The sequence below is a fragment of the Ambystoma mexicanum genome, chromosome 3p (assembly GCF_040938575.1).
Source record: "Ambystoma mexicanum isolate Mex_15411 chromosome 3p, UKY_AmexF1_1, whole genome shotgun sequence".
NCBI classification, from domain to species: Eukaryota; Metazoa; Chordata; class Amphibia; order Caudata; family Ambystomatidae; genus Ambystoma; species Ambystoma mexicanum.
Window position 1 is genome coordinate 528,106,361 of NC_090925.1, and position 18,427 is coordinate 528,124,787.

General features: G+C 44.2%; 1 protein-coding gene across 2 annotated transcripts in view; it reads left to right on the forward strand.

Moving 5' to 3' along the window:
• Positions 1–18,427, forward strand: part of PCIF1 (phosphorylated CTD interacting factor 1) — a 400,121-nt gene that overhangs the window by 321,856 nt on the left and 59,838 nt on the right. For both annotated transcript variants that reach the window (XM_069651242.1, XM_069651241.1), the window contains 2 exons: positions 11,035–11,219; positions 11,810–11,903. In XM_069651242.1, coding sequence (XP_069507343.1) covers positions 11,035–11,219; positions 11,810–11,903 — 279 coding nt within the window. The remainder of the gene's footprint in view (positions 1–11,034; positions 11,220–11,809; positions 11,904–18,427) is intronic.

An 18,427-nucleotide genomic window follows, 5' to 3' on the forward strand; every position in this document is an offset into this window, starting at 1 on the left:
GTCTTACAACCGAAAATGGACTAGGTTCTGTGCCTGGTGTGCGCAGCAGCCGGACGTACCGCCTTTAGAATTGTCACCAGCTCAGGTTCTCCCTTATCTTCTGATGCTGGTGATGGGGGGGCCTGGCTTTGTCATGGATCAAGGTACATTTTGCAGCCACCTGCAGGTTCACAAGATGGAGCAACTCTACGTCTCTGTTTAGTGACAGGTTGGTCAAACACTTCCTCAAAGGACTTTTTAGGACATTTCCCCCGGAGAAGAGGTTTGCTCCGGTTTGGAGTCTCTCTTAGCTCTCATGAAACTGCCGTTTGAACCTATGTTGACAGCAATGTTGAAATTCCTCTAGTGGAAAGTCGCATTTCTAGTGGCTATTACTTCTGCCAGCAGGATTTCTGATCATTGACCCGCCGTATCTGCGATTCGCGAGGGAAAAGGTTCTCCTGTTTACTTATCCTCTCTTTACCCCTAAAGTTCTGTCTGAGTTTCACAAAAACTCTACAATTGCCTTGCCCACTTTCTTCGTTAAGGCTACTACTCCTGCGGAAAAAGCACTGCATTCCCTGGACGTGAAGAGGGTGCTGAAGTTTTATCTCGACCAGACTCAAGACTTGGGGAAGTCGAGACAGCTGTTTGTGGCTTTTGGCCCCTCCAACAGGGGGCAGTGAATTTCAAAACAAGGGCTTTCCCGGTGGGTCTCCTCTGCAATTTCTTTTTGGCACAGAAAGTCTGGTAAGCCTTTGCGGGCCACTCCTAAGGCCCATTCAACGAGATCCATGGCGTCATCAGTGGCGCTGTGGGCAGGTATACCGCTCAGTGACATTTGCCAAGCAGCATCTTGGGTGTGGTGCATACCTTCACTAGACATTACTGTTTGTGACAGCAACATGTGGAAGATGTGCAGGTGGGACGTGCGGTCCTCCAATGCCTGTTCCAATAAGGTAGGCCCCGCAGCTTCCGGGATTTTGGTTTGTTTAATGGTGTTTGTTGTGGGATGGTTTTATTATGTTGCTGACTCTGCCCTGGGGCAGGGGCTTTTGTTTGCCTGTCATACACCACTGGGTTATCATACTGCTATGTAATCTATTCACAGCATGTGAATCCATGAAAGTTACAATGCTGGAGAAGGGAGTAGTTTCATACTTGTAACTCCATTTCTCCAGCATTGGTATCTTTCAAGGATTCACATGCGCCTGCCGGCCGCCCCTGCAGGCAAACCTTGGTTCGGGTTTCCTCTACTTTGTGAGGTTAAAATCTGAAGGGAAGCCGCGGGGTGGGGCTATTTAAACTAGACGTCCTATTGGGGCAGCCTAAAGCGTTTTGCTAAACAGATGGTAGGTGGTTGTTAGCTTTCCTCAGCTGGCTCCCTCCTATGGAGCAGCCTCCACCTCCCTCGTCACCTTGAGCAGGACTTTCTTGAATTCAGGAAGATCCTTAAGACTTTCCTCTTTACCGCCTCCCCTTCTTCTCCCCTCTGCTAATCCCACAGTTGCTGTGATTGGTGTCCAGGGCCCTTATGCATCCTTGGGCCCCTGACCTCTGTAAGGAACTCATGGTGGCAACAGTAAAGACAGACACAAGTGATCACAGTTCAAGGGTGTTTATTAAACTGTGAATGCAGAGTGGAAAAACGCCTAACCTAAATCTAAGATGGGAGCAAACTTCGACCATCAGATGAAAATAAGGCAGTCCTTGTGGCATTGTCAAAATAGGGCCTATACTAAGAAAATCCTATTGCCAGTTCCTTAAAACGAATTACAAAAAGAGTGTGGGATAATAGAGAAAGAAGTGTTCACAAATAATAAGTCTGGATGTGTTTGCCAGGGGTCTCCCTTCCCCACGTTTTCAGCACTGGACAAGATAGGACCTTGGAGCACAGCACACGTCAAGTTTCCCAGCATGAGCCGACCGTTGTGTTCCAGTTATCAGGTTCTTCGATGGTTAAGTCTCTTTTCAATAAAAAGTTTCTTGGCTTTGGGTGACTGCTTCACCCCTGGGTCACGCTTTTCTGGGCACAGAACCCTCACAAGTCATACTTAAAAAAATAAATTGAACAGCTACTTTCTCACTAAACTTTGGGTGTTGACTTTCCAGCCCTGTATCTCCCTCCTTTGAGTTCAGACCCTTTTTCCAAAGCTAGCCTCCCTTCGGGTTCACAATGGCTTTTCTTGCATTCACAAGTCTTAATGTCTTTTTTAAACTGTTTTTCAGGCTTTGCCCCGAATTGTCAGCTTCCCTCTGCTGGGTTCACTCTGTTCCAACTTTTATAGACAATTCACTGTGTGGACACCCCTTGGTCGGGTTTACTTCGATCCACATACTATTCTGGTTGTTGGCTTCTCTTTGCCGGGTTAACTCTCGCCAACTTCTACAGACAGTTCATTATGGGACTTAAGACTTCGCCTCGTCTCCTTCTTCCGGTTCACTCTTGCCAACTTATATCAAACAGTTCACTAAGCAGGATTCATTTCCCTTTCTTCCACAATCTGTCGGTCAAAGGCTTTCAACGGTACAGAGGATTTTACAAGACCCCCGTATGACCACTTTGACCTCTCTTCGCCTCTTCCCAAGTCCGCCTGTTTATGCTAGTCTCCTATCATCGTGTAATTGCCCAGAGTTTCATGCGTGAGCACCCATGTGGTGCCAGACGCCTCTATCACAGGTTTTCCCCCTCTTTCTCAATAGTTCATTTAATCCTTTCAAAGTTCAAATTTAGTTCATTCAACATAGGTCGGTCTCTTATCGACTCTCACCTTGACACCTGGCTGTGATGAACGCTTGACTTTCTTCTCCTTCGAGTCAAGGTTGGTACCACTGATACACGTATTAGGTAAGAATTGGTGTAGTAACACTGTGTTAGACTACACAACACTTATCTGCTTGGTGGTATAGGTCTGTACTACACAAGTTGGTAGTGTGACTGAGCAGCCAGTCCTATCTCAAGAGGGGTATATGTGAGCTGTAGAGCTGTAGCAATGAAATTTGCAAATACAAGTAACACTTACACTCTAGGTTTCAGTTATACATAGTTTTTTATTTAACATCAATTTTTAAATAAGATTTCAAGATTTTATTGATATACTTCTAGCCAATATTGGCTTTGTATAACATATTGCACATTACATCATTTACATATTTAAAACAATTCACATAAATACCATAGCTAAAAGAATAATTGTTTTCACATTGTTCGAGACATTTAAAAATCTCAACAATTTTCAGATAAAATGAGACTATAAAGATATGTAACAATCAAATATACTTTAATAATACTTTTCCGGATTCAGCACAAGTTAGTGGATATGCTTTTTACACACTTCCTACACCCGGAGGGGACTTCATTCACAAGGACAGTAGTGGCATTTATAGATCACTAGTTATACTGGGAAGATTCTGAGGTTGCAGAAAGGAAAGGTTAAAGGAAGGAAACAAAGGTTAAACAGGTTCCCAATATATGTGAGGACAACTAAATCTTCCAATGAAATCTAGACAAGCCTTTCCCAGCAATAACAGTCTAAAACAAATTACCACCTGTGAGGGACAGAAATATCAAAGTCAATGGACTGGAGGAGTCTGACGGGAACCAGGACAGGCAAAGCCAATTGGAGCACAGTCTATGTAGCTGAGGCACTTCTTAGATAATAAAATGTCTTGCACAAAGTTAGAGAGTTTTGTAGAAATCACTTGTAGGGTCACAAGCTGTTAATCCTGTGAAAAGCAGAGTTGGAATCAACTCTAAGGTAAGCCACTGCAAGTCTCAACTGAGAAAAGCACAGCTCAAAAAGACACTACCTCAAGTCTAAACAGTACCTCTGGTTTGAAGAAGAGTGGTCCAGCTGTATTCGGTCCTGTTGCAGCGGTGCAGACCTGGGTTCCTGAGCCTAAGTCTTGGGGACAAGAGGGAGGATGTCTGGAGGGCTCCTGCGGTAGCAATTTGAAGGTCGTCGGCAGCTACAGGCTCTTTTTGGACCAATGGCACTTGGCGGTTTTAGGGCTCGGTAAATGGCACCACCGCGGATATTGCATACCGGTTGGGCTTCTTTCACTCGTTGGGTCCTGCACTCTGGCGAGGGGAACTCGAGCTGTGGTCTTCCTGCTTCTGAAGGCTCCTTGGGAGACTCCTGGAGCTTCGGGCCGGATTGCAGACCTTGCAATAGACTAAGGATTTCTCAACCACTGGCACTTGGTTCTTGCAGCAGCTAAGAAGTACAGCCAATCAGGGAAGATGGTCCAGTGGAGTTAGTCTCAGGGTTAGTTGGTCCCACTAACCCAAGGGAAGAAGTTGTCCCTTCCGGAGCTTCTCTTGTTGAGTTTCAGCACAGCAGCAGGGCTTCACCGGGCAATTGAAAGGTCCAGGAGGATGCCCCAAGATTCATTCACAGTTTCTTCGTCGGGTGTCTCTCCCAGCGGTCGACTCTGCCTCTAGTCCTAAGACCCTCGCCTTTTAAGCAGGTTTCTCCCAGGCTGTCCATCACAAAGCAGGGTGTCTGTCCTAAAAGGACAGCAAGCCAGCCAATCGGTATTGGTTGCATTCCTAGAGACAAGGAGAGGGGAGTTTCGGGAACCTCCCTCACATCCTGCCTTTCCAGACACGCTGGAGTCAGAGGCGGGCTTCAGGGCTGAAGCCAGCCAAAGGCAAAACGAACAAAGGGCTGAACTCGGCCTTGACCCATAGGGTAAAACCCAATAAAGTCCTCACAAACTGAAAAAAGACCAGGGCCATTTTGACAAAATGGACACCCATCGGTGCTATACTGCAGCTGACAAAAAGAAAGGGTGTGCAATGAGAAATTATATTCTTCATTCTAGGGATGTTAATAAAGTCCGAAGGGTGAGATTCGTAGGGTTTGCAAAGCAAACGAGAATGACTGGGATTAATATCAGGAACTAAACAAGGGGAATCGTGGGAACAGTAGTGTTTCATCTCAGTAGACTGGGTGTTCGGGAAAGAATAACCAGAGGGATGGGGAAAAGAATGTTTGGGTAAGAATAATCAGGGGGTCGTGGAGAAGAACGATTGAGAGTATTCGGGCAGGGAACAGGATGACAGGGATTCTGGGAGAGATAGTTTCTAGGTGCAATGGGGTTTGGGATCTGTTATATACAGAGGGGTCTTTGGATCTGGGTAAGATAGATTCAACGGGAGGAAGGGGGGAAAATGTATCACAACCTGCAAAGGCCTCAGGTATATCATCCTCCTCTCCTTCTTCCCCAGTACAATACTGCGTCTCACCTAGGGTAATCCTCCAAGAACAACCCCATGCTCCCCTACCCCGGTGATCCTGCCTCACTCGTCCATCCCCAGGTTTGGGATGTGAGATGGTGCCCGAATTCGAGCGGCCATTGAAACAATAAAAGGACATTTAGAAGAGAGCAGTCTCGTGGAATCCGCGTTTCTTTTACCGAGCCGGCGGTGGAAAGCTGGCGGAGGAGGCATTAATTGAGAAGGGTATCGATTGGAAGAGCAATACTGAGGTACATAGATGTTAAGGGCTCCATACGTACAATTTATGTTGAAGGTGACACTTAGAGTGTGTATGAACCTGATACTTCACTTTGCTATTGTTAACAGAGAATTGCATATAACACACGCTCTCGTGTGATTTAAGTGAGCGAGCAGAAAAACACACCGGGTTAGAACGGGGGCACGCTGACTACAAGACAGGTAGGCTGCATCTCTTACAAACTACTTATATCTGATGGAATTTAATAATATGAACAACCCCTGAATTATACATATAATATATGTTACAGGAAGGGAATGGCATAACTACCCAGTACATCGCGAATCTATTGAGCCTTCACTACTGATTTAATCAGACTGATTACTGTCACGTAATTTTAGGTGAGCAACAGATTATATTCTTTGAGTTACTTACTATATTCAATTGAATCCTGTGTGGCGACAGGGGGACCCAGCGCTAGGTTTTGGCGCTTACTCCCCCTGAGCCACACGACCTTTGACTCTTGTCTGACACTGATATACACATATTTTTCAGTGACTTTGTAATCCACCTGAATGGAAACATTCGGACTACACTCCAGGTCCATCACTAAGGTTAGTGCCACTATATACCTTTAAGTCATCCAGTACTTATATCCAAGTAATTACAAATACCACACTGATTAAATTTTTCTTTATAATTAATTGCAGGAGAGATAGAAAGAACGATTACCCAATATTTATAACCTAAAGAAGGGCGTTTATCGCCCGAAACACGTAGTTGAGAAGAGGGGACAATTGTCATATTAACACCGAACAATTTATGTCAACTCCAATATTGGGACTCATTTCATGAATTTTGTTACAAATTTGTTTTTTCGTTGAGAAAGATGTGTTGAATACCAATGTATATTTGTCAGGTGAAGGAGAAACTTGTATCTTTTATCTTTGACAGAGTTTTGTTGAATCAATTGAATTTGTGTATGGTGTAAAATGCACATATGTTCTTCACATAAATTGAGAAAATTAAAATTTACTGTACATTGTTTGAATTACTTGAATGATCCCAGCGGGAATATATATAATACATGTTTTCTGACATTGAATCTAATTGCTGTGCCCCAGTTCATTGACCGTGTGATTGCAGTGAATCTTCCCAGCATCGGTATTTTTCAGTAAAGGTAGCACTTTACTCTCTGGGAGCACCTAAAGTCGGTTTATGAGTAGACTAACTATATTGTGAATTGATCAAAAGGTTGAAAATTATTAATTTCAATAGGTGTGCATCTCTACTTTCCACTCATTTGGGATCTGAGAGTGCCAGCCCTTCCCATGCCACCTGAGTAAGGGATTCTCGAGGTCTACTCGAGAGAATACCCTCAGGTTCCTCACACCTCCCACACCCAATAAGCCCAGCTCCTGTCTACCCTCAGCACTTGCATTGGCACACCCTTCGCACTTACACCTAACGCGGCTGCAGGCCGTGTAGCACTCAACAATCCTAGCACTTCATATGTGGCTCAACCATGAGCTCTGACTCCCCAGCACTTAACCCCTCTGCCCTCCTCCTTGCTGCACTTGCACGTTTTGAATACTCGCAAGGCATAGTAAGTTCTCCTTTTTCCTCCCACTGCTATTAAATATTGTTTTGTAATGTGTTTCACTCCCTTGTTCACTCCCTTCGCCGAGTAGGCGCTTTGAAACCGTATTTTACTTGCTGTATAAGCGCCTTACAAGCAAATAAATAAAATAAAGATGGCTGCCGTTCCATGGTGACTGGGGGCCCAGGACAGGTGCTGGAGCAGCGTCGGTGGTTGCCGCTGCCAAAACAATAAGGTGAGTGGAGTAGGGGATGGAGAGGGCAAGGAACGTGACCGGAGGGCGAGGGAAGCTGGCGGGGTAGTAAAACGGCCGCCTGGCTGCTCAGAACACGAGCTTTGAAGGTGGAATTCAGCCCGCAATCCGATGGACCTTATTGGTTTGCTCCCCACCCCCTGATGTTAATAATGCATTATAGCCAAAGGAGAGTAGGAAATGGTTGCAAACTATAGCTAGAGGCTTCCAAGAATCAATAAAGCATTTTAGTAACAATTACCATATTTAAACATTTCAGGGAAAAGTGCTCACATCTTTACCAGATATAGTTAGTGTTTTAAAGTACAGTCACCATAAATTAAATGCACGGTATGACTTCACAAAATATAAAATTAATGGTAAGTGCTAGAAATGTGAAACCTGGTTCAGAGCTCTCCAAATCCCTTAGGGATGCCGGAAAAACTGTCAGGGGCAAAGATGTATCCTAGAGTCAGTTTTAGGAGAGTTCCAGGTATGTTCACAGTTCCATTGGAATTCATGAGAAAAGGTAAAGAGCCATCCACTTTAGTGGAGGTTAGTCTGATCTCCATAGGTGCAGATTCTGTGATGTTCAACACCAGGGAAGGTCAGTGGAGACCCCAACGAAGTGTTGCAGAAGACAGAAAATTGACCCAGACCCCAGAAGAAGTAGCAGAGGAACAGGAGCCCCATAGACGTCTATAGGAGATGAGGTAAACACGCTTGCCAGGAATCTCTACCAGGGGGGCACCTGAGGTTGACCAGCCCAGGACTCAACGGTAGGTACTCACATCTGCAGCTTCCATGAAAAAGACCCCAGCAACCTGAAACAACTCATTGAGTGAACTGCTCTTTTCCACAGAAGCGGGTTTGAAAATTTGGTTCTCCAGTATTTGTACCAGGAGCCAACCAAGATCCCAGCAGCCAAAGAAAGAAACAAAGGCTCTTCCCTGGACATACATCTTCAAGCCATTAGTACAAAATCAGGTTTGAAAGGCTTCGGGAAGAAGAGGGAATCTGGAAGAATAGCTCCCAGCAGCTCTATGAACAAAATAAGTCAGCATTACGGAGACAATGGCTGGTGGCACCCTCTGGAATCCTAAACTGAAGATCTTGCAGGTAGATGAATCATCAACCACCTTCTGGATATCAGCAGTGGGCCAGAGGTAATCGGATGTTTCTGGCGGTAAATGGTAGTAGAAGAGACCAGAAAACGGTGCCAGAGTGGAGGGCCCGACCCAGCATATGTGGGGTGTCCCTAGGATTCTTCAAGGCATCCGAACTGGACCCCTAGTATTAAACAAACAAAAACAGAACCGGGAAACGACTGCATTTAGAAAGTATTGCAACTGTGGGCTTTAAAAATGTCAAAAACGTCACGAACGCCCCTTCAGCAGACCTGCCACCTGCAAATTCCAGGAACAGGAAAGCAAGAGAGTGCAACAAGGCCAAGACAAAGACTAAAAACCCTTTCACAAATGGGCTGACCAAAAGCCAATACCCAAAAGGGGCTAGGAACCAGATGACCAACCCATACTAGTTGGTCAGTAGAACATGCCACTCTAGCCTTAGCCACTAGCACAGAAAGTGAGAGGGATAGTCCAGGGGTCTATACTGGGCTAAACCAATTAGGACCAATATGTAGGCTGCCATTTTGGGCTCACAAAGAGCCCATGGCATCAGAACAGCCATTGTAAGGCTACCCCATGGTCACCTGGCCAAAGGAAAGCACTGAAACACAAAATGGTAAAAAGCCGAATTTAAAAAAAAATATTGGTATGCCAATGGCTACCAAAATTGTACATTGGGCTACCAATGCAGTAAAATAGCTTGCACCATTTGCGAAGCCAAAACTAAAGTACAGCTGCCACCAGCCTACTCCTTTAAACCTCGATAGGGAGATAAAATCGCCCAAGGGCAGAAATGGGTTCCTGAGGGGCACCCATGGGACTGGGCACCCCAATACCATATACTTTATATAAGGTAAAAAGGGACGCAATGTCAGGGGGACTTCAGGGGAAGTCGTCCTTGCCACCAGCAATAGATCAAAGATGCCAAAAACACTGTGAGGGGATAAAAGCAAAAGGTGAAGAGGCCCCAAAAAGTGGCCCTCGAATCCCAAAAATACGAATTCTTAAACTTAACACACATTATCATACCAGTGTGCTCGCTTTGTGGTGTGAAAATGTGAAGTGTGTGTATTTGTGGCTTTGTTCTTTTGGTGTGTCAGTGTATGTATGTGGGTTTGTGTTGTATGGTAATGCCGCGGCATGTTTTGAGGTTGATGTGAGCATGAAGTTGGTGTGTGCGTAGGTGAAGTGCATGGGGTGATGGGGTTTGTGTGTTGTGTAGGCATGTTCATTGTGCAGTGTGGGTCAGGGTTATTTTTTGTGCTTGTGCAATGTGAGATGCCTGTGTGGTTGGAGGACGGTGGAGAAGTGGGGGTAAGGTGAAAGAGGGTTGTCAGGAATGAGGGGGGTAAATAAGTGGGACTCCCTCTAGAGAGTTTGAGTGCGGAGCAGGTGAAACGTATGGTGATGGTATGGCAAGGTTGGTGTTGAGTAGGCGCATTTGTTCTATTATAGTGCAAGTTGTGTGCGTTGTGTGCTTGCACTGTGGCATGTATACATAATGTCTGGTTCTGTGCCTGCTCTAATGAACAGGTGACCAGTGAATGGATGCATGATATGGTATGTGTTTAGGATGGTGTGGCCAAGGGTAGGAACAAGACATGGGGATCAGAGAGGGAGAAGGGAGTGAGAAAAGGAAGGGATGTTTAAGTAGGTAGAAGGGGATGTTGGTTAGCAAAATGATGGTTGGTTGTTGCTGGCAGAGGGAGCATTTGCATTGCGATAGAGTGGACAGGTAGAAGTCTGGTAGTGTGTGTGTGTGTGTCAGCAAGGACAAGCCATAGGTAAATAAATCAATTAGTATTGTACCGTTAGACCATCTTCATAGTCTACGCTTTAATTTATGGAATGTGGATGAAGATGCCTGCATAGTGCCGTCTGTCATTTAGGAAATTTCTTCCAACAATAGTCCATAGGTAAGATGTTTTATAATAATTCTCTTGTCCAAGCTTCAGCAAATTTAGAGCAGTATTTTTCACACTTGTCAACTGTTACCTTAAGGCATGGTGATTACACTATGTGGCCTGGTTGCATTTATATACACCCTTCCATCTGGTCAGAGCTGCATGTTGTTTTTTGAGAGAGCTGTCTGGCCTTAATCTTTATTCTGCACACATCAACCACATTGCCCATAAGCCAAAACATTTCCACACTGCATTCAGTCTTTCCCCTTTACACGTGTGTGAAAATAAAACTAGCTTATTTCCTTTATTCCATTTGTCCATGCTGTTTGTCAGAAATACGCATATTATACCACCAATATCCTGCAGTTGTATAGGGTCTAATATTTCATAGCTCTGAAGTGTGCATTGGCCATCTTCATTTAAACAAGTGTCATTGAACAGTTGACAGTTAACAATTTCAAATGAGCTTGCTTTTATTTTCTAAGGCAATATTGGTACTGCCAAAAGGATTTCTCCTCTGCAAATGTCAATAAAGTGCACAACTCCCACCCCACCATCTTCCAGGTGTTGTAGCATTCCCTAGAATTTGTATTCTGAACTGGCTTGCTGATTGGCCCCCACAAACCCTCAGGAAAACAAAAACTACAGGAAATAAAATAAGGAAAATAAAAGATTGCCCGTCTGTGTTCTCAGAAGCACAAGCCACTCATTTGTCCTTCTTCCTTAGGTGATGTTTGGGGTTGGACTCTATGAGGGCACTGGCCTGCAAGGTGCGCTTCCTGTTCATGTGTTTGAAGCCCTCAATAAGCACTTTGGTGTGACCTTCGAATGCTTTGCTTCACCACTCAACTGTTACTTCAAGCAGTTTTGCTCCGCGTTTGCAGATACTGATGGCTACTTTGGATCGAGGGGGTGAGTCTTGCGCTAGGTTACGAGGTGGGCATAAAATTGCCATTATTCAGTCATACATGCAGTCCAGAAATGTTAGAAACAAGCAGCCCCATTCAGCTTTCCCTTCTCCCTGCCCATTTGCACAGTGCTAATGAAAACCTAAGGCTCTTGTTTGTGATTCTTCCATTTGGAGTTCCAATTGTCTCCCCTCCCACAGTTTTTGTCTGATCTGCCTATTGTCTGCTCCATTTGCTGGCGTCCTCAAGTACCAGTTCCTTTCAACTCACTGTCCGCTAACTCCAGTTGCTAGCTGCAGTCCTATGATCTTGGATCATTCTAGTTTCTTTCTCCAGTCCCAGACTCTTTTCATGCAACCAGTCTCATGACTCCAGCTTAGAGCTCCTTCCTGTGCTCTTTAGAATACCAACCCCATCTCTATCCGGAGTCGGTTTCACTAGTCTGGGGCTTGGAGCTCTCTCAAAAGGCCAGTGTTGTACTTGCAATACTTTCCTGTGTCACCCCACTTCACCTTTGCACATTTAGAGCTGTATGCCAACAGCTTACTTCTGCTCAGAGTTTACACTCTTCACACTCCCTTTTGCTTCTTTCAGGCCCTGTCTGGATTTCTTTCCTCTGAGTGGTTCCTTCGAGGCAAATCCACCTTTTTGCGAGGAGCTAATGGATGCCATGGTTACTCATTTTGAGGTAAACACAGTTAATACCGTCACCACTTCTGGCGTTTGTCTCTTCACATGTTTCTATCCCTTTTATAATTTACAATATTGCATTCATGAAAACCTTCGAGGGCTGACCTCAGCTGACCTTTTAAGTAGTTTAAGCTATTTGAATCGGAGAATGGTACCAATGCTTGTTAAATATTGTTATAGGTAAGTAATGCTTTTGTGAATGTCACTGTCCGGTAGGTTTTAATGTACTGATGGAATTGAGACTTTGTGCTGATAGCAGGTGGCATGTCATGATATAATGGCACTGAAAGTGTTATGTCATTTCTTACACAGTGTGATATTGACCATATGAATCTCTTTTCACCCTCTATTTTAAGGTGCGAGAAGGCAAACCGGACACCACACTGGGGTTTGATAGATGAAATACCAGTTATTCCTTCTTTGTATTATGTCACAGCTATTTGGTTGTCTTAAGGATTTTGAAATAACACAGAGTCTGTTAAAAGTGTTAGGGAGAATTTTCAGTTTCTGTGCCAATAACCTGTTTGGACAGTTTTTCTGAAGTCCAACTAAGGGCTTAGTAAAACCATTCAAATGAGACAGTACAAGACTCCACTCTTAGTATAAGGCTGTACCACCTGAGTTCATGGTAGCGCAGTTGGAGCAGCCAGGCTTATTTTAGGATGGAGCGAGGGCTGTAGAATCAGTACAAAGAAATTGTATTATACATATGGTCCAAAGAAACACTGACACACTATATATTGTATAATTAAAGGGTTTATTTTATATTCAAGCAGACCAAAAGATTCCTGGTTAAGTAAGTACTATCATAAAGTATATAAACATATTATACAAACACAACACTATGCTTTAAATGCACAGATCAAAGCACAGACCTTATTTAGAACACCTAACAGTATATCTAGGGGGTGAGGGGGGATGTAAGACCCTTGTATACACATTCAGTATAGGGCACACCTATTCTATTTACAGTAATACAAGTGGTAGTAGACCCTGTCAGTTATGCATTGACACTCAACAAGGACATCACAGTCAACCAACTTGCAAATATACTTTTCTGAATAGTGGAACACAGATTCAAGGAACTGTATGTACCTCTACTACGTTTGTGATGAAACACAGTTATACTAGGCAAGTAAGACCTTTTTGGTGTAATCTACAATTACAGCTGTTTTTCAGCGCAATGGAACACAGGCTAAGATAAGCCGGAACTCTTAGCACTAATTCTGTGTACACCAGGCAGATTAGGGTTAGCTACATCTAAAGGAACACTTTTCAGGAATGCACACAGCTGTTCTATTCGCTATAATATTACTGGAAGTTAACTTAGTGGACACCGCCCCAGTATTCTGAGATGTACTCCAAAGAATAGTTGCCATCCCTGTTTTGTTTGTTGCACAGCTTTTCTAGGCAGGTAAGACCTAACATTGTAACATACTATTACAGTTTCTTTTTAAGATCAGTGGAACACAGATTGAGATGAGCAATAACTCTTTAACTTGTTTTAGGATCGCACACAGCTAACACAAGGCAAGTAAAACTTATGTACTTTTTAAAGGAGCTATCAGCAACTTAAAGGTAAGTATAACCTTAGGCAGACTTATTCTGGACAGGCTAACGTCAAGTCAGGGGAAGCAAGATCCAATTAGGGACACTCGTACATTTATCCTAACAGGAATAGTAAAGTGAAACCAACAGCATTACGTTTGGGGAAAAGGCACAACTAATTCACAGGTGAGTAGCTTAACCTTGTATATACTTTTCAGAATAGTGCAACACCCATTCAAGGTAAATAAGAACTTTTGTAACTGTTCACTCTCAGAGTTACAGTTACCGACCAACTTATTTTACAAGTAAATAACATGTGAACACATATTCTTTTCAAGGCAGAATCCTTTTCGTATCCAGTCCTTCACTTATTCCATAGCATGAGTTCACTCAGAGGCAGTAGAGGGACCCTAGTGGTCTAGGTGACAGCTGTAGGCAGGGTGAGATAGGATTCAGTTGCAGTCAAAGTTCCAGACGAAGACTGTTCAAACAGATAAGTATTTCACTTTAAAGTTAGTTGAGGGTCCAGGGACTTCAGAGAATACACCCTAGGAGGATTCCGCAGTGGGCCTGGGGGCATCCCAATCAAAAAACACACCAAAGCTATACAGAAATCACAAAGGCTTAAGGTAGGTAAAATACCCCAGCCAACACAGTACTTCAGCTCAGAAGAGTTGCAGCAGGAAGACTTCAGAATCTGCAGCCAAAAACCTGGTATATGGATTCCTGGGAGGACTTTTGCAGCAGGGATGCGGCTCTGGATTTTGCGCCTTTTCCGGAGCACAGAAGACAGATTATCACTGTTTGGATTCTCATCGTTTGTAAGGTCAAGCACTCTGGTGAGGGGACCTTTCAGACCTGAATCGTGCCTCTGGAGACCCAGCAGGATGGCCACGAAGTTTCAGCGAGATTCGGAATTCGGAAGATCTTGCACCGCCAGATGGCTGGAGGTCCCAGAGATTTGGGATATTGCAGCCCCACAAGGCCATAACACGACGTGGGATGGCTCAAAATGCAGGTCTTCTTGAGACTAGTGGATCTTGGCAGCCTTTGGGTAAAAGTCGCCGTGTTTGGGATTGGAAGGAAGGATTTACAGCAGGATCTGGTTACACAGCAGGCTCTCTGGTTGCTGGAAATCGTTTCAGCTGCAAATTCTTAATCTTCCTCTTCGGTTTTGGTTCCAGTGGTCAACTACCTCTTCAGCTTCCACGATCTGACTTTTATGCAGGAGCCCAGCCTGTCAAACAGCCTTGCTACATTCAAACTTGGGAGGGTTGGGGAGGGGGTGTCAGTCCTTTGAGGACAGCCAGCCTTCCAGTTTGAACGGTACGACATCCTTTCATTGCGGGATGTTCTTTTGCTGGGTTTTTTTTACCGCACATTTTTTAACGAAAAAAATCATCTAATTTTTTTGTCAGTTAGAACATTATATAAATGGGAAAAATGCAAAGGAATAGGGAGTTTGGGGGGAACCCCCTAAAAAATAATTGTAAATAATTTAATTTTTTTTCATTAAAAAATCTGCGGTAAAACCCCCACGAAAAAACATCCTGCGATGAAATGACATGGAACCGTTTGAACTAGATTCTTGAAGTCAGGCTGGAAGACAAATGGCTGCAGAGTTTTGGACTCCTCCCTCACTTCCTGCCTTCGCAGACACTCTGGAGCCTGGGCGGGGAATCCACAGGATTCCCACCGAAGATAAATTGATCACAAAGGTATTTCCTGCCCTGGATGTCAGGAGAAGGAACACGAAAGGACAAGGAACGCTGAAATGGCGAAATAAGACGACTGAGCTCATTGTGGTAAAATGAGCAACCGTGGGTGCCTTTACCAGCGCTGTCGAAACAGCCAACGGTAAAGGTGCACCGAATTAATAAAAAGGTTCACTGCCACCAGCCATTAAAGGTAAGTTTACAATTAAAATGAGAAAGGGGTTACTCTCTACCTCCCCAGCACTTCACATAAGGTAGAGGGTGCTGGTCTTGCCTAATAAAATGTAACTGGGATCCAAAGATCCTTTCTAGCCTTGGGAACAGTAGTTCTCACAAGGGTAGCCAGCATTAAAAGGGGAGCCCATAGGGAAACCCAGCAACAATAGGCACTTATTGCCAAAAAGTTGTCAAAGAGGATAACTTTTAAAAGACACTAATCTTAAAAATGACAGAGTAAAAGACTCTGTGAATGTGGAAAAAGGTTCCCACTCACTGAGGTATAGGGAAAAATAATCTACCAGTTCAGCAAAAAGTTGTGGAGTTGACACAGGTCAGGAAGATTTATCATTGATATGAAAATCTTACCTGACATACCCTTTAATCTGAGAGACCCCCAGCACTTTTGCTGGACTTAAACTCCTGAGTGAGTGGAACATTTTGCCACTCACTCACTCTTTCTGTCTGACTGGGATGTTTTGTTTTTACTGTATTATGGAGTCTGGTAAAATCCATATGGTTAATACAGGCATCTGCTCTTTGCTTTGTGACACCCAGCACCCTATGTGCAGTTTCACTGAGAAGTCCCAGTTTCCAAGACTAGTAAGATAACGTTTATCTTTCTTTCCTTTTCTTTTTTGGGACCACCACACACCACCTTATGTAAATGTGATCTGTAGAGCTGCAACATTGAAATCCACAAATACAAGTATCCAAATAACACTTGCACTCAAGGTTTTCTAGTAAAATAATTATTTATTTTTAACGGTCAGTTTTAAATAAGCCTTCTGTAAAAAGGGCAATATGCAACAATCAAAATGCACTTCATAAAACTAAAACTTCCTCCGATTTAAGATAAGCAAGTAGATACTCTTTAGAAATGCTTCATACACACTTCCTACACCCTGAGGTGACTTAAATTACTATGACAGTATTGGCATTTATATATCACTCTTGGTACTTAGTACAATTGTGAGGTTGGTGTAAAAGGAAAAGATTAGGGAAGGAAAAAGGTTAACAGGTTCTCAGAGCATGTGAATATTTTTCAATCTCCCAATGAAGTCTAGATTAGATCTTTCCCAGCAATACAAGTTCAACTTATGCAACCACCTATAAGGGACACCTATGAGGGACAGTTAGAATAAAAGTCAATGGGCCAGAAGAGTCTGCAGGGAGCCAGGACAGCCAATGTCAATTTGAACAATGTCTATTGAGCTGAGGCACTTCTTTAGATAGCACAAATGTCTTGCACAATGTTTTAGAGAGTATGTAGAAAAGGAATCGATGTTGGGCCACAAACTGTTACTCTTGGGAAAGTCAGAGCTGAGATCAACTCTGCAAAAAAAGAACTGATACTGCAAGTTACAGACAACAAGAGGTAAGTACCCCTTAGTCCGCACAGTACCTTAGGTTTGAAGAAGAGGATCCAGCTGGCTTCTGTTCTGGTTGCAGTCTTGCAGATCCTGGGTTCCTGGGCCTCAGTCGTGGGAACAAGAGGGGGTGAAGGGGGCATCTGCAGGAATCTTGCACTGCAGTTTGAAGTTTGCGGTGGCTACGGACTCTTTTCAGTTCAGCGGCACTTTGCGGTTTCATCTACCGTCAAATGGCACCACTGCAGATCTTGGACACTTGATGGGCTTCCCTTGCTTCTGGAGTCCAGCACTCTGGTGAGTTGGCTCGCCCTGTCCTGCTTTGGGACGGGCCTCAAGATCTTCCTGGAGCTCTGGTCCGGTTTAAAGACGATGCACTAGACTACGGATTTCTCGACCCCTGGCACTCACTTCCAGCGGCAGCAAAGAAGTACAGCCAGTTGGGGAAGGTCCTTCGGAAAAGTTTGTCTTGGGGTTAGTTGGTCCCACTAACCCAAGGGAAGAAGTTGTCCATTCCGGGTCTTCTCTAGTTGATTCGGAATTGGAGTTTCAGCACTGCAGCAGGGCTTCACCTGGCAGTTCAACGGTCCAGGAGGGTGTAGCAAGGTTCCTTCAGATGTTTCGTCCAGTGGTCGACTCTGCCTTCAGTTCAAGAAGCCTCACCTTTTATGCAGGTTTCTCCCAATCATGCACAACCTAGCTGTCACTCACACAGCAGGGTGGCTATCCTGCAAGGACAGCCAGCCTGCCAATCAGAACTGGGTGCATTCAGGTAACCAAGGAACCTAAGGACAGGGAGTTTCGGCACCTCCCTCGCTTCCTGCCCTGCCAGACACACTGAAGCCAGAGGCGGGCTTCAGCATTGAATCCCGCCAAAGGGAAAATGAACAAAAGGGTAAACCTGGTTTGGCACGCCGAGAGAAACCCAAGAAAAACCTCACAAGCAAGAAATGGCAAGAAAAGACCGGGGCCATTTTGACAAAATGGGAACCCATGGGTTCAATACTTCAGCTGAGGCTTCAGCCTGTGGCAGAAACGCACAATGGTAGGAAAATTAAACCACTGCCACCAGCCATTAAAAAGTAGTGAGGGTAACATAAAAAATGTTACATGAGTAAGTAGGAAAGGGGGCTACTAAGTAACCCCCCAGCACTTCCACATAGGATGGGGTGTGCTGGTCCTACATAGGAGAAACAGGTAAGTGAAGTCAATTTCACTTTACTACTCTTCGGAACAGTAGTTCACCCAAGAGAAGGTATTTAAACCTTATGAGAAATCCAAAGGACTTCTCTATGACAATGCACTGAAGGTGCTGTGTGTCGCAATACAAAAGGTAGATGCCTATCACTTCAAAAATACATGAGAGAGTGAGAAAAAAGGTTTCACTCACTCCAGGGTAAATATTGAAAGTCCTAAAGTCCATCAAAAGAGTTGGGGGTCTCCAAGGTTGAAGGGAATTAGCACAAAAATGAGAATTATCCTTAAAACTCGTTCCCCCCTCCCCAGACTAAGGGACAGGAGGATTTAATCCACTGCTGGATGAAGCTCCTAATCCAGTCGGTCATACTTTCTGGAGAGACCATCAGCATTTTTGGGATTACACCCTGACCTGTGTTCTATGGTAAAATCAAACCCTTGGAGGCTGATTGAACTCCTTGACAATTTAGGATTCT